General features: G+C 40.7%; 3 protein-coding genes across 3 annotated transcripts; 2 read left to right on the top strand and 1 right to left on the bottom strand.

The window, feature by feature from the left end:
- tapt1b (transmembrane anterior posterior transformation 1b) lies at positions 1-12,099 on the bottom strand. Its single transcript, XM_069689218.1, has 14 exons — positions 11,883-12,099; positions 10,154-10,284; positions 9,940-10,058; positions 8,018-8,180; positions 7,770-7,905; positions 6,861-6,958; positions 6,715-6,784; positions 6,454-6,534; positions 4,996-5,105; positions 3,885-3,944; positions 2,896-2,964; positions 2,728-2,804; positions 2,432-2,604; positions 1-2,348 (listed from the first exon to the last, which is right to left on the bottom strand). The coding sequence occupies exons 1-14, from the start codon at positions 12,058-12,060 to the stop codon at positions 2,095-2,097; spliced, it is 1,719 nt and encodes a 572-aa protein (XP_069545319.1). The 5' UTR covers positions 12,061-12,099; the 3' UTR covers positions 1-2,094.
- A 1,430-nt stretch (positions 12,100-13,529) lies between these two features.
- On the top strand, positions 13,530-17,090 carry clrn2 (clarin 2). Its single transcript, XM_069689412.1, has 3 exons — positions 13,530-14,106; positions 15,330-15,509; positions 15,621-17,090. Exons 1-3 carry the CDS (start codon positions 13,854-13,856, stop codon positions 15,887-15,889), a joined length of 702 nt encoding a protein of 233 aa, XP_069545513.1. The 5' UTR covers positions 13,530-13,853; the 3' UTR covers positions 15,890-17,090.
- Positions 17,091-18,085: 995 nt separating this feature from the next.
- On the top strand, positions 18,086-24,069 carry lap3 (leucine aminopeptidase 3). Its single transcript, XM_069689217.1, has 13 exons — positions 18,086-18,276; positions 18,422-18,537; positions 18,932-18,986; positions 19,062-19,167; positions 19,253-19,412; positions 19,507-19,671; positions 22,134-22,292; positions 22,382-22,506; positions 22,615-22,703; positions 22,863-22,965; positions 23,169-23,248; positions 23,326-23,438; positions 23,545-24,069. The coding sequence occupies exons 1-13, from the start codon at positions 18,190-18,192 to the stop codon at positions 23,729-23,731; spliced, it is 1,545 nt and encodes a 514-aa protein (XP_069545318.1). The 5' UTR covers positions 18,086-18,189; the 3' UTR covers positions 23,732-24,069.
- The last annotated feature ends 226 nt before the right edge of the window (positions 24,070-24,295 follow it).

The following is a 24,295-nucleotide window of genomic DNA, read 5'->3' as shown; positions in this document are numbered from 1 at the left end:
TTACAAAACAAAGTCTTGTTTTATTCTCCTTCTACCATGTGAGGAGATGCATTACACAGGTGGCTTGTACATGAAAAATAAAAATAAAACCTGATTCACACAAATAGCACGTCTTCAGGTAGTGACATCCATCCACACACTGAAAATCACCTCTCACACGGTATAACACACACACACACTACCATGATGCAGTCACTCTCTTCATCCTTCTTTCACAGGTCATGTATTTCACTTCATTGACTGTCTCGGCTCCTGGTCGTGCCTCTCATGTATTAACCTTTCAATTAAGATAAACATCTTGTTTTGATAATACCTGGTCATGTTTGAGAAATCAAAAAAAAGGTCAAATAACAAAACTTTCCAATCTTCTGGAAGGTTGAAATCATATTTATAATCGTGAAGAAGTCTTCGCAGCATGATAAAGAAACCTGCACCATGTCCATCACTTGTCCTCTGCACCTGCTGCTGAGACTTCATGGTGTCAAAGACTTTTTCAACCAAAGTTGCAACCCTAATTCTGCTCCAGGCAGGAACAGGACTTAATTAATTTTCTGCCTTGTTTTGCAATAAACAAGAAAAATATAAACACATTTTTTTTTTTTTTTTATAAAAATAACTTACGACTAACAACACTAACATATACTCTATATATTTTATAATAAAACTTACATTTTGGTTCAAAAAGGACACGTTGAGCAGAGATTCTTGGCAAGCCACTTCTTTTTGGATTAAGAAATACAGGAGAGGAAAAACCAGGGCTGAGTTGATATGCTTATTGATTTAACAAAAGCTTTCAAAGCAATTAAGACCAGTTGATACATGGACATCTACTGTAGCGCGAGCTTCTTTCTATAATCAAAACCAGCAGCCAACAACAACAAACACTAGCCACTTTCTTTAAAGCATATCAGTTGTTTTTGTAGCGCTCCTGCAGGATTGCCAACTCTTTCTGTGATGCTCCACACCACTCATTCAGAGTAGTGAGGAATTGGAAAACATGTTTACGTTGATGCACGCACAGCAAATCTAAAGATCAGACCGGTTTACAACGTAAAAAAAAATGCTGCACGCCTGGGTGGTTGTCATGATTATCGGCAGGCTACATGCTTGAATGATGAGGTCACAAATTAGGCATATTTCATGAGAGAAAATAAAAGAAATAAAAGTAAAATATGTCCTAAGCCTGTCTGAGTTCAGAGGCCACCTCAAAATAAATACTAACGTCTTGACGAGCGCCTTGACAACGTCCTCAGTGCTTCAAAGTAACAATGTCAACACAAATGGCAGTACACTAAAACCTCCAACTTTTATCTGTGTCTACAAGGTAAAGTCACCAAACTGTGTAAACAAACATCCCAACTGAAGATGATGCGCTCATGCAAAACTGCTCTCAGTGTCGCTGCTGTCATGTTTAACGTGTTGGACTGCACCTGGCGTCGTCACAGTAACGCAACCTGAACGAGATCTATCTGAACGTGTGTTGGTGGGTGTGTCTGCAGAGCGGCTGGGATTTCATTGCGTGACTGTGAGTCTTAGTCCTGAAGCTGAAACGGGTCGATTTAGAAAAAAAGATCTGAGATACGTCATTAAAAACTTCAAATTTGTCTGATTTTCTAAATAAAAAAAGGAAAAAGTTTAAAAATGTATAAGTTTTGTTCTCTTTTAAAAACAACTTCTCGCTGTACACATGATTGTGCTTTTGGACACACATTTTGCACAGTCCAGCTGTAATGTTCCTATGATCACACATGTTTTCACATATGCAGTTGTGTTTCTCTCTTTGTGGTCTGCTCCACCCATGTTTTCCCCATCGTCTTCTTCTACAACATCTCTTCATGTCGCCATGACGACCGCGGCCCAGCGCCAGATTCCTCTTGGTTCATCGGACCAGCTGAAAACATCTGACGCCGCCTCTGACACTTGTAGTAACAGCTTTATGCCTTGGCTGGTTTTGTCAGTAATAAATAAATAAATACTCGAGGGGTCAGGTGCACAGGAATAAGTCAGGTCTGAGCATGCTCCGTGACACGTGTCTGATCCCTGAACCACGTTGCGTTGCCATGACACTGGACTGACTGGTTGTTCCGATGGCGTTCAGTCTATTCGGTTGCCGCAGATGGTGAAGCGGTCGATCTCCAGCAAGTCTTTCTTGGGTGTTCTGTTTTTGAGTCCATCTCCTTCCAGCCCCGTGTCAGCGTTGATGATCTTGTCATCGTCCTCCTCGTCCGGCGTCGTCAGGAATGTGTCCGAGTCACTCTTAGGGAGAGTGGGGGCAGCGCTCTCTGCCATGGCGGTGGGCTGAGAGATGTCTGATGCCAACGGTATTCCTCCTTTGTCAACTGTGGGTTCTGTTGGAAAGAGAGTTAATGAGCAGAGGAGGATATAAACACAAATCCACCATAGTGAGAGAGAGAGAGAGGGACTGAGCTACCTTGGTGTGGTGAGGTGGGAACTTGTTTGGTCCGGTGAGCTTTGGAGTTTGCACGGCTGGAGACCGCAGAGGGTGGAGGGTCGGAGAGCTTTTCTTCCATGTTGGCCTCTTTGACGAACACACAAGACGTTCCCAGCAGGACGATACTGTTGAGCACCTTCAGGGTGATCATCCTGCTCACAAAGACACACACAACATGCAGATATGAAAGATATTTTTAAAGTTAAATCTGTGAAAACAGGAACATCAGGGAAACACGGAACTCAAAACGCTGCAGACATATAATCAGTAATTACCCCAGGTAAAAGAGCAGCACACACATAAAGGACAGTGAACCCTGAATCTTCACTGAGCTGGTCACCACTCTGATCAGCTGAAAAGAGAAACACAAACACATCATCAGATCACACAAACACTCGATCATTCATCAATAGATACAGATATGTTCAGAAAGAATGACTGACCAGCAGAGCTAGAGGAAGAGGGATGAAGCCCATTCTTCTGGACACTGAGTCACTGTAGTCTGTGTAGGCCTGGGGACACATTTCACATATTATTATCTAAATGCATCAACAGGCAGCATTGTTCTACTTCTTTAACTAATGAATTACTCAGTTCAAAAATGTTTGTTTCAAATTATGACAAAATGAGGAAAAATATGGCTGGATATTTCCTCAACATTTAAAAAAAAAAAAAAAAACAGCTGCAAAAGCATTCACAGAATACACAATGGCAAAATGGAAAATCTACATTTGAAAGACTGGGAATATGAATGTGTTGACCATCAGATTTTTCCCTGTGATTTACATCTTCATAAGCTCCGGCTATATTTGATCATGGTTGGTACAGCTGCAGGATTCTGACTGACTGGATTAAACAAAAACACATTCAACATTATTTTACATATAAACTATAAAGGCTGAGAAACACAAGCAGTGTTTCATCCATTTACCTGATTCTTTTTTTATTTTTATTTTTTTATTTCAGGGTCTTGAGTTGCCACCCTGACCAGCAGTTTCACAAATGAGTTCCCAGAACATTTTATATATGGTCATGCTGTTATATACATTTTTTTTAAACGGTGTCAGAAGATATTATCCAGAACTTCTACCCCTAGTTAAGAGTTTCTCAAAGTTGAATTGATCTGCACAGTATGTCAGTGTATCAGACACATATATATAAATATATGACTATTATGTGTCCCTGTGCTCATAACAAGTGAGTGGGATCGTGACCCTTGGTTTGAGAAATTCTTCTAGACACTCATCTACTTTTTGCTCACAGATGGAAGTTTAGGAAGGTTTTTGAGGTTATGTTAACAAAGTAAATATATATATATATATGTGTGTGTGTGTGTGTGTGTGTGTAAACAAATATATATATTTGTTTACCTAGACTTTGCATAACAGTTTGCTGGAGACACAGCTAATTATTTGAACTCTTTTTCACTCACATTTTTCTGTCGACTGCTGACGAGGTCAAAAGCAAGGCTGGCTCTGTATTCTCCGTATACCTGGGAAATAACAAAGAGTATCACAACATTTATCAACCAAAGCCGAAACATCAAAATATCCCCCAAAAAATGTACATTTACTGAGTAGAGGGTGTCTGTCTTGCAATGATGACGGGTGATAATTGGAAAATTGTTTACTTTGAAGTCTCATAATTAGTTTATCTGCTTGTTATTTACTGTGGCGCACTAATGTAAAGTGAGAGTGCTGTTGGGGTAGTGGCAGAAGAAAATAATGAATTCTTAAAGCCAGCAGATTCACAAGTGCTTGAACACTAACAACGCGAGTAAGGTTTGTGTGATTAGGTCTGACAGTTCAGAGGTAAAGGGTTTATCTCTTCCTGTGGGATTGGTTTATGTTACTTAACCATGGTTACAACTCCTTAAGGAAATCAAAGAGGAAGACAAAGCAGGATGGAATAAAGAGGGCAAGAAGCCAGAGGTCAGGATGAAATGACACTGTAGTACGTAGTGTACGCTGGCTGTTATAGACAGTGTGAAAGAGACGGAGAACCAGAGAAGAAAGAAAACACGAGTTGGTCACATCTAGTGTTGAGAGTCCACTTCCTGTGCTTTTAGCTGCATCTCATGGCCTTTGTAAATGGATGTAGTTAACCAGGTATGGTATTGGTATCTTGGTTAACACCATGACAATCCAGAGGCTTTGTGCTGTCTATGATTCAGGATGGGCTGTTGTCATTCAAATTGGAGCAGTGGGAATTTCACTCTGGCCAGTGTTTGTTAAGAGATTATTCAGCAGCTCTTGGCGCTAAGTCGAATTCATAAAACTATTCATTTCCATAAAAATGGTCCTGAAACATGTAAAGATGTAACAACCTGTGAGTTTGCAACATGCGAATAATGGCACTTCTGAATTTCCAAACTTAATATGAAACTAACTGCTAAAAGCCTGGAAATAAAGAGAGAGAAAAAACAAGCAAAAGAGCTCTTTAACTAAGCAAACTCAGATTTTGTCAAGCAGCGTTGCTTCTTTAGTTTCTACACTTTCCACAAACAAACGAAAAAACGGTGAAAGTACACAGAAAGGACTCACGTCAGCACTGATGTCATTGAATTTGGTGATGAAGGCATGCTTGACAACATCCACGGCAACCTCCGACGCTATCACCATGACTACATCTGGAAACAGCACCCACAGGTGGTCTAAAAACAAACACATCAAAAGCGAATCAGTGTAATTGTTGAATACAGCATTAGTTAAAAAAGAAAAGAGTGAGTCAGTTTCATGATGGTCCAGTGAGGAGTACTGTATGGGCCTGATTTACTAAGATCTCAAATAAAGGATACTAAATTGCGTGGGTTTTTTTTTTCAAACGTTTAAAAAAAAAAAAAAAAAAAAAATGTGCACCCGTTTTGTGGGTGATTTACTAAGAGTGATTGCGTCATTGAAATCAGGTGCAAATCGCTGTATTTAAATGAGGGGTTTGTGTGTGTTAAAGTGATTCTCGCAGTTGAAAACAGAGCGACCGCAAAAGGAAATCTGATCCCATTGAAATTAAGAAATAAAAATATTAACAAAAACAAAACGCTATATAGGAGATTATTAGCAAGAAAGTCAATACTGCGGGAAAACAAAAAGGCGGAAAAAAAGGCTTAATAATAAAACGTCAGCAAATAAGGATGAGATTCTCTAACAAACTGATCAGCAGGTCCAGATCTTTCTGTGATGAGCGGGTGAATTAGTTTCATTCAGTGCCTCTCGAGTGCTCGTGAACCTCATGAAGCTACCTGTGAATTCTGCGGGACACATTTAGGTCCTGTGACAGCACACATGAATAACGGGACTGGTGGGACATCCAAGCAGCGATACGCTGACATGACTCAGAGGCAGGAAAACGCTGAGTCGTAAATAGTTTTGACATTGCTGGTATTCTCCTCCTTGTTGTTGGCTGTCAATCATCATTCAGTTCATTCAATAACTCAGAAATGTCATCGCTGGACAGACGATATGTCTAAATAATCTTTTCCTCTGTCATCTCAGAAATGTTTCCACAGGTGTAAAACCTCGTTCTCTACGTATTCTTTAGTTTCTCTGCGTCTCCTTCTCACCACAATAAGAGCAGTCGTCTCTCCAGATTTGCGCATCTGATTAATACGTTCCTTTCAGTCGTACTAAAATAAACACGCAATCAATTCTCCTATTTCTACTTTGAGGTTTAGTAAATATTATTGCAGATGCTAAATTTATGTATTCCAATTTCCTCTCCCAGTATTTTGTACTTTCAGGTATAAACGCCCAATATTACATATGCATGCAGGCAAACACGCAAAATGGACAACGTGTGTTAAATTGAAAATTTGAAAGCTGCAATCCTCACTGCACGTCATTAGTAGATCAGCTTGGATATTTTTTTGCGGGTGGTGTGGAGTTAGCACGTGATTTTATACACGCAAACGTTTAGTAAATCAGGCCCCATGTGTACAATACAACTGTGTGAGCTGCAGAGCTTTCAATACTGTCACATTGCTTGCACAGCGCTGCATCAGTTACCTGGGTTCCATGAAAACTGCTCCATGTTTCGGAGACAGACGATGAGCAAGAGGATGTAGTTAGTGAACCTCTCTTTTATGTCTGTGGGAAACAAACAAATCAATCCTGGATTAACCTACTTTTTGCTCACTGCGGCCGAGCTTGATTTCGCAAATTTACCTTGTACTAAACCGTCAAGTTCAAAGGCTGAGGTACAAACTGTCCAAACTAAATTATGATGTTTGTGGATTGTATCTGTTTTACATATCATTCACCACTTACCGCTATTAGACATCTGGAAAAGGTTGTTCTTTTCAAACTTCTTGAACACACTTCCTTTGATCTCCACAAACTGCAAACAGATCCATAATATTATGACAAAACTGCCAGCGCCGTGCGCAGTTATCACGTCTGTGTTTTATACTCACGTTGTTTGACATCATTATGGTGAGCAGAGACTTGTTGTGGGAGTTGAAGGCAACATTGAGAGTGGTGGCCTGAACCATGATGAGGATGGCATGAAGAACTAGATAAAGACATGTTGAGGAAAACTGTCGTGGAAGGACGAGAGTGAAAAAAGACATCCTGCTGCGTGTTATGCAACTATTCATATGCTCTACTAGTTAGAAGTCAAGCTGAGCCGAGTTGCAACCAATGATTATTCTATCATTGAAAAAAAAAATAAGAATCACCAGTTCAGGCAGACACCTTCAAATTACTTTTTTTTTTTTTTCTGATACCAAAACATATTCAGTTTACTATGAGAGAAGACAAAGAACATCAGAAACAACTGAAATTTTGAAGCTTAAACCCTCCTATCAAACTTGGATTGGAGACATTTCCATTATGTGCACTAAGAGGATCATCTACCAGTTTTAAGAAAACATATTTCACTCAACATATTTTGAAAGAGTTACGTTTCCTGCCGTTTCAAACTGTCATCCCTAATTCTGTATGTTTCGGTAATATATTTCATTTGTGTCTTGTATTGCATATATGGATCATTTAAGTGATACGTGACTTTTTACTTCTCACCTGTGACTAAAGCCCATTTTGTACATGCATTCTGTTTTTGTGTCTTCCAGCCATTATCTTTCATTTTGTTTTTACTGGGTTCTTTTTTAACATTTTTTTTAAATGTGAATTTTTATGCACGCCTTGCTACGTTTGTATGAAAAAAACTTCTAAAAAGCATTTACTTAGCTGATTGACTGATTATTAACATTGTTGCAGATGAACTGTTGTCTGACTGACCTACTAAGGGAGTGTTGTTCCTATATCCTGCACTCTTTCTTTGTCAGCTCACGTGAGACCTGCAACAACAACAGTGAGGATACAGACGTAGAGCACAGCCATGAGGAAGTGAGGAATCACGCCGATGTGCGCCCTCTTCTTCTCTTTGGGCTCTGTGGCTGTCCAGTACAGAGCATCCAAGATGTCTTGGCCAAATGATGAGAAGAGGCGGTCCGCCACCTGACAATACGACAAGGGAAGGAAGACAGAGCTGATGGGTGGCTGATCGTACAGTGTAATCAATCAATCAATCAATCGGTTAAAATGATTAGGAAGCATTATCTGACTGTACCTCTAACATGTTGTAGATGATGTAGAGTTTGATAACAGACTGGCCCCTGATGAGGTGGTACATCATGGAGTAATCCACGTAGCTCATCATTGAGTAACACAGCACCATAATGAAACCTTTCAGCACATCGCACACCTGGGCTGGCTGGAGCAAGCGGGAGCCACTAAAACACACACACACACACACACACACACACACACACACACACACACACACACACACACACACACACACACACACACACACACACACACACACACACACACACACACACACACACACACACACATTACAGATAAAAAAAAAATAATGTTCACAGAAGGAAATTTCAAGAGGATAAAGAAGAACAGCGCAACAGAATTCAGGTTATTAGCGTCTATTTAATCTGAGTTAAAGTCAGATGGAGCTCTGATGCCCTCTAGAGGTTAACAACAACGCTGCACTGTTTTCAAATATTAACGTGAAGATCGTCATTAAATTTGCACTCAGGCCGCAACTGATGATTATTTTTGCATAACATTTTTTAAAGTAAACTAATAAAAATGTCTAACAGTAATAAAAAAAAAAAAATCTAAATAAAATGTTACATCTTCAAATTCTAAAGGAACATTAAACATTAAAGTTAAAGTGGAAACCACAAAGTATTCTGTTTACATTGTTTTCAAAACAGAGAACAGGAACGACTCCTCACGTGAGATTATTTCTTAAAAAATAACTAAAGTAATCTATATTTATTATAACTGAGCTGATTAATGTTATACTGATCAACAAATAACTTAAATAATCGATCAGTTCAACAGTTTGTACCGACGTTCAAACACTTTCCTTTAGAGATAAAACATTCAGTCAAGAACCAGATCTGAAACTTTTGCATAATCTCATAATCATCAAAACATTTGACACTGGGAGGATTTGCTGCTTTGTCTTTGTGGTACACAGTAAACTAAATAGGTTTGTACTGTTAGACAGACTGAAAACATCACCATGGGCTCTGGAAAATCCTGTTGGGCCTTCTTTACTAAATTCTAATGTTTCATGGAACCAACAATTCAATAACAGAGTGAGTGGATGTAATATCTGTACATCACACAACATACAATAATGATATCTAATACAATCTGTGGCATAAATAAAGCCTTTTATGAGTCACTAACTAAACTGTTCAAATTGTATCAGAGTGGTGTGGATTAAAATCTTCATGCATGATCTAAAACCTGCACTGAAAAAGAGCTTTTAAACATTAGTCAACTCTTACTAGTCAATGGCCAATGAAATGTGTTTGTAATGTGTGCATCAAGATGTTGGAGATGTTCTACCAGTCTGTTGTGGCCAGTGAACTGTACTTCTAGTAGTCTGCTGGGGGAGCAGCGTTGGAGCCGGAGACACCAACAGACTTAACAAACAGGTTACGAAGGCCCGATTCCATCTTTGGCTGCAATCTGGACAGTCTGGAAAAGGTGGTGGAGAGGAGGACGCTGAGGAAACTATTATCCATATTGGATCATCCTGACCAGCCTCTCCACCACCTGCTGCAGGGACAGACTCCTCCAGCTCCGCTGTCACAAGGACAGATACAGGAGATCATTCCTGCCCACTGCAATAAGTCTGTACAATAACTCACCTCTGGCAAAATTAATCTCACAACTGTAACACTGTTGCACTGTTGGTTGTTTGTTTGTTTGTTTAAATCTTTGCACTATTATTTAGTTAGTTTAATTTAATATTATTCTATTTCTATTGTATATAGTGTGCATTTTTATATTAAATATTTTTTTACTCCGTTATTTTTATTGCTTTACCTGTATCTATAAATGCTGCTGTAGTGAAAGAAAATTATCCTTGCGGGATAAATAAAGTAACTATCTATCTATTCAGGAAATTAATTTCAACACGTATTCCTAAGACCTGAGCATTTAGGTTACCTGAGGCCACAGCATGGCACCGTGATGAGTCTTAAAAGGGCCAGGATCACCCTGAGGGGCAACAGAGTGAACACGTAGAGAAAGGCATCGAGACACAGGAAGAAGCCGAATGTCATCAACTAAAGAGAGAGAAAAAGGAAAACGTGCATTTATTTGTGACAATTATTCAAATTTGTATGTTAACTATTGTAATTGAAGTGTTTTGTGTGTTCACCTTCTCAAGCTCCTTGGGGATGCGGAGGCAGGTGTAGACCCTCTCTCTGCGCTCTGTGTATTTGGCCTCATTGTGTTCCAGGAAGTAGCCTCTGGTGAGCTCAGTAGTTATAAATCTGACCAGAGAAAGGTCTGAAGACACACACAGATGGAGGGAAAGCATTGACATAACAAACTGAACAAATCCTTCTTTATGATTTCCTTTGAGCTTGTCACCATCACTTGCCAAGCTCAAGGAAATGTCACCTCCCAATGATCTCTCTCTGGTGACTTAATGTAAAAATAAACAGCGGCTGCTTGCGTGAGCTTTTATCACTTCAAACAATGAGGAATCCTTACGTAATAATAAACCACATCCTTTAAAATTCATATTCACAAAGGAATTAGCTGCACAAAAACCCAAACATGGGAAATGATCTGCTGCTACAACAGCCTCCAGTTTGCAGAGAGGGTTCCCACAACGCTTTGGACGGCAGGGATTTGCTCCCTTTTAGCCACAAGAGCATTAGTGAGCTTGGCTAGTCATGTTGGGCGATAAGGCCTGGCTCACAAGGGGAGCTCCAGTTCATCCCAAAGTTGTTAAGGTGTTGGATGGGGTGGAGGTCAGGTCAGGACTCCCTTTGGGTTGTTTCGTGTTTAAAACGGTGTTAAACTTTATAGTTTGTTGAAGGTGTCGGCTGATGTGTTCGGTAGATCCATCTTTTACCCAAACTGTACATATTTAGTTAGAAATGCATATTGATGAATCTGTTCACATCGATCTTGCATCTTTTATTTGGATCAAACCATTGTCATCAATGTTCAAACTCTCCAATAGACTCTCACCGTGATCCAATTACTGCACAACACTAGTGTTTCTCCTCATATGGAAATGAGAGCAATCTAACGATGCGTCTTCTTCTGGCTGTGGAGGAGCTTTATAAATCAGGGTTATCCATGCAGTTTGGGCTTTGTTTATAAACTGGGGGTGCAGAGTTTAAAAGACGTGCAGCAGGCGAGAAGGATCCAATGAAAAGCCATGTCAAGTTGCATTATGGAAAGTGTAAACATATAGCAGGGATACAAGTAGGGCCATCTCTGCTCCTGCTGCATTAATGAGTAAATTAAGAAAAATGTGAACATAAAATCAAGGGTGGAAGAATGCTTGTTAATGTAAATATACCAAAATCATGTCTAATGAATGGTTCCTCGGCCACTGTTCCTACGATAAAGAAAAAAAAAAAGGGCCAGTCTTTTCCACGTCTATGATATGTACATAGGTGTCCATAAACTTTTGGCTGCATGCGTTATGTACCGCCTTAGTGCGCATGTGCGAACAGTTTGACAGAGAAGCCGAGTGGCCTGTTTGGACCCGAGCATGGACACACGCAGCTGTACCGTCACGCCGACCGGCGGAAATCCGGCTGCTAATTCACTTCCACATGCGCGTAACGACCATGAAGCCACCCGGCGTCACCGCAGCTTCACCTCGGTGTGTCCAACAGCAGCTGAGGCGGCAGCGACAGATCAAGTGCAAACTCGGGAGCAGCGCCCGGAGCTGCACAGGCTCAGCTGACTGCAATTTTCTACTGCGTGCTCAAGCACCTCTCCGTGCACGTGATCTCACCCCCCCAAAAAAGCTGGATCGGCCAGTAAATTCACAAATAGTACATCAACACTTGAGCAGCTAGCATGCGCTGTCAAACCGGGAGGGGGGGGTCCGCGGCTGTGGAAACGAGGCTAGCCCTCACCTGACAGGTTACGTTTCTTTCCCATGCTGCCGCCATTCTTATCGTTAAAGCCCAGCGTCTCTGTGACTCCGTCTTTCTCCTTGCTCCTCTCGGTTTTGGGCGCCTTTCTGTCCCTCTCTCTGCCCTCCTTCTCCTTCTCCTTCTCCTCCCCGAGACCTGACGACAGCGAGTCCGCCATCTTCACCAAACGCTCTCATCTGCCGCTGCCGGGGAGACTCACATCAAGCGTCACGCGCTCTGACGTCATCACGCGCTGTAGTTTTACCGACTTGCCGGCAGATGGCGTCGAAAGCTCCGGAACTACCTTTCGCGTTTTGTTTAATTGGTTAAATTATTAATGACTTGACTGCCTTACAATCCACCAAGATCTTTGGTGACAAAAACAGTGTACAACAAGCAGATAAGACAGCTTGATTAAATTTGTTTTAATGACAGTCAATAGATAAATATAACGTAAAAAGGCATAAATAGTCACGTACAATAATGTAAAAGAAAGTATATAAACACAATAAAACAAAATAAAGGGCTCGAGAAATGTAACGTCTGACAATATTTCAACACAAGTTTTGACCCTTTTTTTTTTTAGTGAATGCTTTCTTTGAAATAGCCTTTATAATGAGACAACAAACAAAAAAAAGAAGCGTTTTAGATTTTGTATTAATGTATGTGGACTTTGCCTTTAAGGATACCCAAATTAACAATTTCTCTTGATGTGGCATGATATCTGCAAAACAACTGAGTAATTCGTTTTTGTTATGATTAATTAACAATTTAATAATATGCACTACTAAAGCAAAGTACGAAGCTCTTGCTTTTTTCCCTATAATCTTAAAATCTTGTCTGGTGGACTAAGCTTTGCTGAGGCCCCCGAAGTTCATGGCCTGCACTGTCTGGAAATTATTCTGGAATATGATACAAGTCCATTTTGCCGGTGATAAAATAATTTGAACAGAAGTTGATTTTGCCCTATGCACCATGTATCACCCAAAAGCTGTTTGATAAATGATTTATTTCTCCTTCAAGACTGTCTCAAGATCAGGGTCCACCTGTCATGGCAGTGGTTATTGGGCTTTTAAAAGTTCCCTAAAAAGCATGTTCAAAATAACATATTAGTTGCAGCTCCAATCAAGTAGGCCTACTAAGTCATTCAGAAAAAATAAATGTAAAATTAGTCAACTATACTCCAAAATATAACAATAACAATGAGTATCAAAGCATGCCGGCCTACAACATGCAACAATAGTAACAAAATAAGATGTGGTGTGAGATAATGGAAAACATATGGCACTGTTAGTTAAATCTGGTTCATGTTTCATGTTTCAAATGAGAAATCTTATCCTGTAAAACAAAATATAGATAGATAGATAGATAGATAGATAGATAGATAGATAGATAGATAGATAGATAGATAGATAGATAGATAGATAGATAGATAGATAGATAGATAGATAGATAGATAGATAGATAGATAGATAGATAGATAGATAGATAGATAGATAGATAGATAGATAGATTTCTCTTGGTTAATACTCTAAACTGACCTTTAGGTTCTGTGTTATAATAAACCACATCTGCCATTCTGACAGAATAAATGGAGCTTACATGGTTTTACAGCTATACAGTCGTCACTAAGGTCACCAATAAGATGATCCATGTCTGCATCCAAAGGCCGAATTGCAAAGGCTAATTCATGTCATGAATACAGAGGAGTGAGGGAGAAAGGGAGCAGGAACCAGGCGCGCAGGACTCGGATAGAGTTTCTCCTGGTAAGGGATCTCTTTGACCACCATGGATTCAGTTTCTCCTGTCTTGTGACACGCATTTGTACATGCAACATCGCACCAAGAGCACCGATTATGATTATTTTGGGTTTTTCAAGCCTTAGGATAAACTCATGGTGATCGCCGAGCGCGTCCCGCGGTCGCTGTCTGGCGTCGTGTTACCTCTCTCGGGGCACCATGGGCTCGTAAGATGCCTTCTCTGTGGAAACGGATAACATTCTCGGTGGCCTCGGTTCTCTGCGTCGGCTCGGTGGTGCTCCTGGTGGTGGCCCTGGCCACGGAGCGGTGGGTCACCGGCCGGATCCTGTGTAAAACCGGGGCGGAGATAGTGAACGCTTCCCATCCTGAGCTGGAGCAGTTCATCGGGGACATTTACTACGGTTTGTTCCAGGGAGGAAAGACCAAGAAGTGCGGGCTCGGGAACAGACGCTCCAAAATCTACAGTAAGATACAGCCTGAAAGCTCTACAAAAACAGTCTGGAGACCAAGCGTTTATAGTGCTGGCCAAGAAATAACAAGAATGAAGACAAAACCGGCTGCACAACCATTAGTCAGGCTTTTAATTATTGTCTGGCAAGACAGCTATTTTGTACACACAAACACACTCACAGGATGGACAAGTTTGTGTTCTTCTTTGTTATCTGATTTCCTTTCTTTTTGCCTGTATTACTTCATGGTAGCCTACCACTTTTTAATAAGGCACCATGAAAACATTTAAGTTGTGACAAATAATAAGTTAAAGGACTTCCATTTTTATTTTTAATCCTTTCAAGATCAGTTATGAAGCATTATAAAGGACTTTTGGCAGGTTGAAAAAGACCTTTAAAAAAATAAAAAATAATAATCAACAACTTGATACACTTCCAACTGCAGACATATATTTATATATTTATTAATTACTTTTATAAAACCACAGACTTTGGGTCTTTTTGGAAAGGCTATCACATATAAGATTGTTTTATTCCAACATTTGTCATTACATTAATACCAAATAACCATAAATAAACCACAGCCACTGTGATTCTTAAGAATCGGAAAACCCCAAACATGTTCTTGTTAACACACTCAAAGAAAAATATTAATGAAACACTTGTTTTTGCTCCCATTTTTTACAAGTTGAAGTAAAAACTTGGAAATTTCTTCTATGTACACAAAAGGTGTTTTTCTCACAAATTGTATTCACAAATTTGTTAAAATCTGTGTTAGTGAGTTCTTCCCTTTCTCCAAGATAAACCATCCACTTGACAGACATGGCACACTGAGATGCTGATTGAACAACATGATTACTGGTCACAATAAAAGGCCACTCTAAAATGTGCAGTTTTCAACACAATGCCACACATGTTAAAAATCCATTGAAATAGTTTGTGTGCACTTTCCAATAAGACACCAAAGCCATGAGATTATAAACCCAAGAGGGCCAGAAAGATGCATCTGAATTTTAAGTAATTGACCTAAGAGGTCAAATTTGAACACATTAAAAAAAAAATACTGGAATTGGCCAAAAGAAGCAAAGTGTAAGCTTACTACCAATATGCTAAAATCCACCAATTTACAAGAAAATACAGCCGACATAACCTCAGTTTTAATTGTATAAAGCACCAATTTTTTTCTTGACTCTGAGTCCGGCTCAGTGCTGACAAAGTGTGTTTCTGTCTGTCTCCAGTTTTCCCAAAGCTTGTGAGGACACTGAACGGTGGCCTTCACATGATGGTGATTCTCTTCCTGTTGGTGGCTGTGGGCTTCGCTCTGGTCAGTCTGTCTTTCTGCATTTACAACGCACGCAAGGTTCCCTACCAGAGCATCAAAGGGCACAAGGGACTCTATCTGTGGAACTTCATCGCTGGTATGTAAAGACGGCCTTAAATCTCCTTTGAATTATCTCTTATAGATGCTGCATCTACTTTGTAACTTGCTTTCTCTATCTTTTCTGTCTCTTCACCTCCTCTGTTTCCAGCTTTTTTTGGTGCCCTGGCTGTTCTGTGTTTCCTGGCAGCTGTCAGACACCACAGTCTGACCGAGCGGGTGGCTAACTATCGAGAGAACCTCTTCGTCCTCATCGTCCTGGACGACAGTCTAGATTGGTCTTTCTGGCTCAGTGTAGGCAGCATTGGGACTCACTTTGCCGTCTGTGGAGTGGTTGCCTCGAGTCGGATCAAGCTGCCTAAACCAGAGATCAAGAAACCTGAAGAACCCACCATCTCTGCTTTGGACTTTCTCTACTGAAGGTCCAGCCATAGAGCATATGCATCAATGCTGGTTGAAAAGAGCAAACCACAAAGACTCACAGTGGAGTGAGACCAACACAGTGCCAGTGCCCTTTAGTTTGTAGGCTAAATTAGTTTTAGGCTCATTGAACCCACGATTACAACTTTGTAACTAATTTATATGTACATTTTTACTTGACCATTAATGTTTTCACTGATATTAAATGTTGATTTGTCAGAAAGAGTTGTTTATAGGATTCAAACATCAACTGGAAAGTGGGTTGTTCAATCAAAAAGCCTTGACTCATGAAACTAATTCAAGCCTCCTGCTTTGGAGGCAGATGATTTGTTGTTTGAACAGTCCAGATATCCTGCAAAATATTTAAAAGAACACAGACTGTTCCTTTATATTGTCCTCTGAAATCATGCCGAGCAGTTGCAATATACATAACCAGGGGAGTCACAGCACTTATAAGCAAATACAGGTGACAGAGAAGTATCTCCTGTGCAGACAGAGACAGACTCTTAATGGATCAGACTTCATCAAACCCAAACTTGAGCCACTCTGACTTGTAGTCTCAGACACAAAATCACAGAAGAGACAGAACAAGCAAGTCTTTGTATTTTGTTTCTGTGCAGATCAAACTGAAAAAGCTTAACCATCCATCTCAAACTCCACCGCTGAACAAGAAACATCCTATACTGTATATTCTATAGTTGTTATGTATATAATTACATGGTTGTTTTTTTTTCATTATATGTATCCAACGTAATATAGACTAGTCACTTCATGACATCAAAGAAAAGTCTCAAATATTTTGGTCAACGTCCAGTTTTGTGTTTTTTTAAGTATCTTACATGTTTTCTTGATGTATATTTATGCATGATGATCATTGATCCATTTAAAACATTTTTAATGGTTGAAGTTGGAGCTGCTGAGTTCATGCAATAAATAATGTATGATCTTGCATAGATAAAAGTGTTTACTTCCCATTCAGGTCTATGTACTGAGCCATGTATGCAGGCTATTCAAATTCAAACTATTTTTTTTCATGTTTAAAAGTCTGTGCACATCAGTTTGGGCATTGCTGAAGGACTGATGATGTGTAATACACTAGTTAAACACTCACACTGTTGACTGTATGGCTTCTCATTGTTTTTCTTCAAGATGCCTCCTTCCATTGAGAGAAACTTGAGTTCAAATATCTGATAAACTTATCTTTGCTACATATATCAATTAAACATTTACTTATTGTATGAATTTCTTTCTCGTTTGTCAAATTCACAATCTGTCAGCACCAAGGCTTTGTATTTATTCCTTCAGATACTGTCTACAATATATGACATACCATATACCTAAAAAAATAATGTCGCCAATAACTTTCAAGTATGAGGCAAGTCTCTCAGATGTCTGTCAATTGAAATTTATACTGTAAAGTTAGTGAATGTCATTTAAATTAAGTCAGAACAACTGTAATAGTTAACCTAAGTAATTGCTGCACTACTAATACTACTGCTACTCCTATAACTACTTTGCTGCTATAACTATGAAAAATGATAGAGGACTTTTTATGCAGGCCTATATGTCACAGTGAAATCAGTGCTCGACTCAGTGGAATCAAAGTTCAAGGTTTACTTCAGGGTTCAGGTAAACACAGCACACAATGGGGTGACTGTTGAAAAAGGGGGAAGTAAAACTTACACAGTGCTGATAGGCCAATTATACACAGGTGAGCACAAGAACTGGAGGGAAAAAGAACACACAAGGGCAGGAAGTCAAGTGTTTAAAGTAGACAGGAGACATAAAAGTGTCTTGATTTCAAAGTAAAACCATTTTTTTTTTAAAAAAGAAGCAGAGATATGACGAAGCATGATCAAAATTCATTCATGACTTATGTAAAACCTTATATTGAAGCTATTTTCAATGTTTTTTTGTTTTTTTTTCCATATTGCATATAAGCACTTCTTTATGAATAATAAGCAAATTATGACTCATAACATCTAAAGTGTGTATGAACATTACACAAAATGGCCACCTAGTTTTGGCAGCTTTATATCACCTATAGAGATGACAAAAACGAATTAATAGTAATAAATGCAAATTATTTTAGAAGAAAAATATTTCTCGACACGTTTTGAGTGGAGGCTTCTCCTAAGGTCAGTCGCTAGGTGGCGGCAAAGGCCCTTCTTTGTCGCTTGTTGGTGACGCAATTGAAAACGCGACGCGAGGTCGTTTAGCTTGCTTTTGCACATGGGACGTAGACGACCTTTAAATTTCGGACCTGATCATTTTTTTTCGGTTTTGTATATGTGCAGCAGATGACAATGTTTCTTGTGAGGAGAGCGGTGCGGACGAACCACTGCAGATCATTTTGTGCCTCACAGACTCACCTGAACGGGAGAAAAGTGAGTATTTGAAGCTGACAGCATAGTTTCATCTGATCAGCACAGGTTTGAACCACAAGTTCAAACACCACACGTGTATGTTGAGGTGGTCCGCATCTGTTCTTCTCATGATAATAAACAGCGCTGTTTTCGTGTGTCTCCGCAGGGTCTGGTCCTCGGGGTGTTTGAGGGGGAGGAAGAGGAGGGCAGCCTTCATCTGACGGAGGCGGCAGCAGGTTTCGATCAGTCTTTGTCTGGAAAACTCTCAGAACTGCTGAAAATGTGAGTTTCTGCTGTCCTGTAAACTGACCGTATATGTAAGGGCAAAACCTTTAACCCCCCCCCCCCCCACACACACACACAACGACAAACCATTTTAAAAACATACTTTCACAAACTTCTAGAAACAAAACGGGATCAAAATTTGCATTGTGTATGAAAAATATTTGAAATAGAAAAAGAGGAGAGAGGACTGGTATCAGGTCAGTACCTGAGTTTGTATGAATCTGTGTTAGAAAAGAAAAAAGTATGTCCTTAAACATTGGTATCAATAATACAAAACGAGCAAAACATAATAGTGTATAACTGATGGACATCAGGCAGAAAGTGTTTCTAACCATCTTGTTACAGAGCAGTGTCGTTACGCTTAATAAAACGTTTGTTTTGTGTTTTCCAGCTCTGGACCTGCACTCAAGAAAGGCAAAAGCAGAATATTTTATGGAATTCACAAGGTAACAAGGTCTCACATCACCTTTACAAACCGTCTGCTGACAACTTCAGAGTGACCTTCCCTGTGTGTTCTCCAGGACTTCCCGTGTGTGGCAGTAGTCGGGCTGGGAAAGAACAATGCGGGTGTTTGCGGGGCAGAAAACTGGGACACCAGCAAGGAGAACATCCGGCAGGCGGTGTCAAGTAAGACGCATACCTTCTTCTACATGCAGATTTATGTTGAGTCGGCACCTGGATGAAGTCTGTGCGTTTGTCTGTGTGTGTTCAGCTGGCTGCCGGTTGCTTCAGGACCTGGAGGTGAACCACGTGGAGGTGGACGGCTGCGGTGACGCCCAGTCGGCAGCAGAAGGGGCCGCTCTGGGTTTGTTTCAGTACGACCAACTTAAATCCAAGAAGAAGACCAAAGTAACAACACGGCTTCATGGAAGGTAGTCCGACTGGATTGCACAGGTCATTGACATTCGGGTAAATACTACATCACACGGATCATGTTATTTTCTGTCTGTGTGTAATTGTTCACAGTCCGAACGTGGTCGGCTGGGAGAAAGGTGTCATGTATGCAGAAGGCCAAAACCTGGCCCGGTTCCTCATGGAAGCGCCGGCCAATCACGTCACCCCAACTGCTTTTGCCAACACCATCGAAGAGAAACTCGCTGCACACGCTGAACGAGTCACAATAAATAAGAGGTTTGTACATCCTTTAGAATTATTCATAATCAATGACATTACTTTAGACAGTACTCAAAAAAAGAAAATCACAGTGCAAACATTTGTAATTTATCTGTTATGTGTTTGTCAGTTGAAGGAAGTGCAGCGACGACATATATTAATTTGTCACATCATTAAAGGGCATTTTAGATATCTGTACTCACTGACAAGGCAGTATAGGACACACGCATTATTCAAACTGTTTGCTTGGTGTAATAAATATTAATACAGTTTTATGATAATTTGGTTTATAATAATAGTTACACACACTCTGAACACTTCTTTAGTTACACTTTACTGTACCAGGTTGGACTCCTTTTTGCCTTCAGAATTTCCTGAATTCTTTGGGGCACAGATTTAACAAGGTGCTGAAACATTCCTCAGAGATTTTGATCCACATTGACACGATAACATCGCGCAGTTGCTGCAGATTTGTTGGCAGCATCTTCATGATGTGAATCTCTTGTTCCACTCCAGCCTGAAGACGCTCTATTGTGATTTAGATCTGGTGACTGTGGAGACCTTCTGAGTACAGTGAATGGAGAGTGAAACAGTGAGTCTGAAATTATATAAGCTTTGTGACTCCCATGTTATCCTGCTGAAAGTAACCATTAGAAGACGGGTACACTGGGGTCATAAAGGGATGGCAATAATACAGAAGTAGACTGTGGCATTTAAACAATGCTCAGATGGTACTAAGGGACTCAAAGTGGGCGAAGAAAACAGAAAACCTCGACAGTATCAGCCTGACTTGTTGTTACAAAGCAGGATAGATCAATGCTTTTGTGTTGTTTACACCAAATTCTGACCCTACTAACTGAATGTCGCAGCAGAAATCAAAACTCATTAAGCCAGGCAATGTTTTTCCCTTCTTTCATTGTTTAGTTTGGGTGAGCCTGTGTCCACTGCAGCCTCATTTCCTGTTCTTAGCTGACGGGAGAGGCACCCAGTGTGGTCACGTGCTGCTGGAGTCTATCTGCTTTGAGGTTGTGCGTTTAGAGCATCTGCATACCTTGAATGTAATGAGTGGTTACTTGAGTTTCTTTTGCCTTTCTATTAACTCAAACCAGTTTGGTCATTCTTCTCTGACCTCTGCCATCAACAAGGACGTTTCGCCCAGAGAACTGCTGCTCAGTGGATGTTTGTTCTTTTTCTGACCGTTCTCTGTAAACCCTAGAGATGGTTGTGCATGAAAATCCCAGTAAATTAGGTCAAATACTTAAACCAGCCAGTCTGGCACCAGCAACCCTGTCACGTATAACGTCCCTTAAATCCCTTTTGTTCCCTGTTGTGATGCTTGGTTTGAACTTCAGCAGGCCTAAATGCATCGAGTTTCTGCAACATGATTGTTTTTTTAGGTATTTGCTTTAAGGAGCAGCTGAACAGGTGCACCTGATGAAGTGGCAGGGAGGGTAGACATTGTATATTACAGTCATACAACATTGTTGTGTCTACTGTACAATATTTGGAAAGCTTTGAGTATTTATTGGGTTAATCTTTCATACTTGAGCTGAAGCATTTACTCAATCAATTTTTGACTATTTTGTTACTTGGTTCCTTGCTTAATTTTTTTAAGCATAAATCCAAAACATCCTCTTGTTCCAGGTTGTCATCTCTGATGTTTTGTGGCTCTTTTCTGCTTTACATCACAGCAAATAGAATTTCTTTGGCTGTTGTCTGATTTGTTGGAAAAAAAAACAAGCAATTCTAAGATATTAACTTGGACTCAAGGATACTTTGATGGGAATTTAATGTGGTTTTTTTTGCATAATATGGACCTAATAATGAATTGATTTACAAATGGTAAGTACTTGTATAGCGCTTTATTACCTTTTGGTCTCAAAGCACTTTAACATGGTTTTCCCATTCACACACTAATGAGACAGATCACCGTACAAGGTGCTGCCATCAGGAGAACATTCACACACTGATGGTACAACATCAGGAGCAACTTAGGGTTCAGTGTTTTGCTCAAGGACACTTAGGCATGTGGACAGGAGGAGCTGGGGATCGAACCACCAACCTTCCAATTAGTGTTCAACCCACTCTACCAACTGCGCTACAGCCTCCCTGTAACAAATGAAAATGTTTGCTGCACCCCGCTTCCTATCAGGAGGCACTGAATCAACTCTCATGTACTTTACATCCTGGAGAATAGTCGAAACCTTTATTTAGAAATTTCCAAAAGATATTCACAAGTTTGACCCATGTTAGCAGAATCATGACAGAAACATGAGAAATTGTAATGTGAAGGGTGTCTCTTTAGCCAGGCTCTGCACGGTAACTTGTAAACCACAAAAACAAATGGACACAATGTATTATCAGCTATTGATAACAGATAACAATTTAAAACAACATGTATTCTGATCATAGATCCTTCTGTACTGTAGGAGCAGATGAAGGAAAATAGTTTTTGTCTAATAAATTGTGTGTTTCTGCAGATCCCAGGCTTGGATAGAGGAGCAGCAGATGGGAGCCTTCCTCAGTGTTTCGAAGGGTTCAGAGGAGCCGCCTGTCTTCCTCGAGCTGCATTACAACGGTTCACCTGACAGCAAGCAGCCACCGCTGCTCCTGGTGGGCAAGGGCATTACGTTTGACAGGTGAACCATCGTCACACTGCTGCGGTCAGGAAGACATCAGACATCTTACCTCATTTACACAAACCTGCCCCCTCTGTCTGTGTCTGCAGCGGTGGTATTTCTCTGAAGCCTTCTCCTTCTATGGATGCAATGAGAGCTGATATGGGCGGAGCCGCCACCGTGTGCGCGTCCATCGTCACAGCAGCGGCTCTGAAACTGCCGGTCAACATTATTGGTGAGCCCCATGATATTAAATATCCTCCTGCAGGATTTGTTTTCTGTGATACACGATACACAGCCTGAACATATGTTTAAAAAGTGCTCACTACCCTGTTTCCTTCAGGTCTGGCCCCGCTGTGTGAGAACATGCCCAGCGGAAAGGCGACTAAACCCGGAGATGTTGTAACAGCCAAGAATGGAAAAACAATCCAGGTGGGTGGAGCCGTAACGACAGGTGACACATTCATCCGTGTGTGTGTGTGTGTGTGTGTGTGTGTGTGTGTGTGTGTGTGTGTGTGTGTGTGTGTGTGTGTGTGTGTGTGTGTATATATATATATATATATGAGCAGGTTTTATTGTCTCCATGTTCAGGTTGATAATACGGATGCAGAGGGCAGACTGGTCCTCGCTGATGCTCTGTGTTACGGACACACCTTCAATCCCAGAGCCATTGTTAACGTTGCTACGCTAACAGGTGGGAGTGACATCAAATTTACCTGCTACTTACTAAGTCCTGATGACTCGTACTGTGAGCATGTTCTTCTGTCACGGAGGCAATCAAAGCGCCTCGGGTTTTCCGTGGCACTAGATGTTAACGAGGTTGAGATTATTACACGGTTAAATATGGACAGTTAAAAGCTATTATGACTAAATATTAAAAAAAATTCTCTCTCCAAGGTGCTATGGACGTGGCTCTTGGCTCAGCAGCAACAGGAGTATTTACAAATTCTGACTGGCTCTGGGAGCAACTGCACAAGGTACTGCAGACACACTGCAACCACAATGTCTCTGTCTCTCAGCTCCTCTGTTGACAACTGTGTATGCGTGTGTGTAGGCCAGTGTTGTGACAGGTGACAGAGTGTGGCGGATGCCTCTGTTCCAACACTACACCAGACAGGTGACTGACAGCCAGCTGGCCGACCTCAACAACATCGGCAAGTACAGCCGGTACGTATCTCGCTACAGCTCCTTCCATAAGCGTCAGAGTAGCAGAGGAGTCTGCTCGTGGTTCTGTTTCCATCCACATGACTTGTGTTTGTCCATTTCTTTCCAGTTCTGGTGGCGCGTGCACAGCCGCTGCGTTCCTGAAGGAGTTTGTCACAGCTCCTCACTGGGCTCATTTGGACATCGCTGGCGTGATGAGTAACAAAGATGAAGTCCCCTACCTGAGGAAAGGCATGTCTGGAAGGCCGACACGTACGCTTGTGGAATTCGCTGCCGGTCTGGCCCACAAAGGCTGAGAGATGGACGCAAAATCCGATCACACACTTTCAAGACCGTCACAAAATCATGAAACATGATCTTTCCAGATGAAAAGTGACAGAGGGCTCAACACCAAGCACTAAAGTCCGCACAGAGTCAAACAGTTCACTGGAAGAACTGATATAAATATTTAATTAAAATATTTTGTGAAACAGTCTGATGGAGATTCACTGTTTACAGTTGAAGAAGTTTTTAGGCTTCATTGTAATGCAAATGTTCTCCCCAGAGCTTCTGGTTTTAGCAGATAAACCTAAAGCTTTGTAGTACCTACATAGTCAATTATCTGATGTTTGAATAAACTCTAAAAACATCTTTACCATTGTTGTTATTGGATGCATGAATTAACACTACATCATCGAAAGTATGTGGGCTCTCAAACATTACATTGATAATGTGATTGTTCAGCAACTCATCTCAAAGTCACGGCCGTGAAGATGATGTTTCATCAGCCTCCAATCCTCTGGTTTTATGATTTTCAGGAGTTATGAAGCCTGACTGCAGGGATTTGCTCCCATTCAGCTGCATTTGTCAGGCTAGCCATT

The sequence above is a fragment of the Brachyistius frenatus genome, unplaced genomic scaffold (assembly GCF_029030835.1).
Source record: "Brachyistius frenatus isolate BFR_SWC_R1_liver_20210118 unplaced genomic scaffold, ASM2903083v1 Contig_7, whole genome shotgun sequence".
NCBI lineage: Eukaryota > Metazoa > Chordata > Actinopteri > Embiotocidae > Brachyistius > Brachyistius frenatus.
This window is presented reverse-complemented; position numbering and strand designations above follow the sequence as displayed.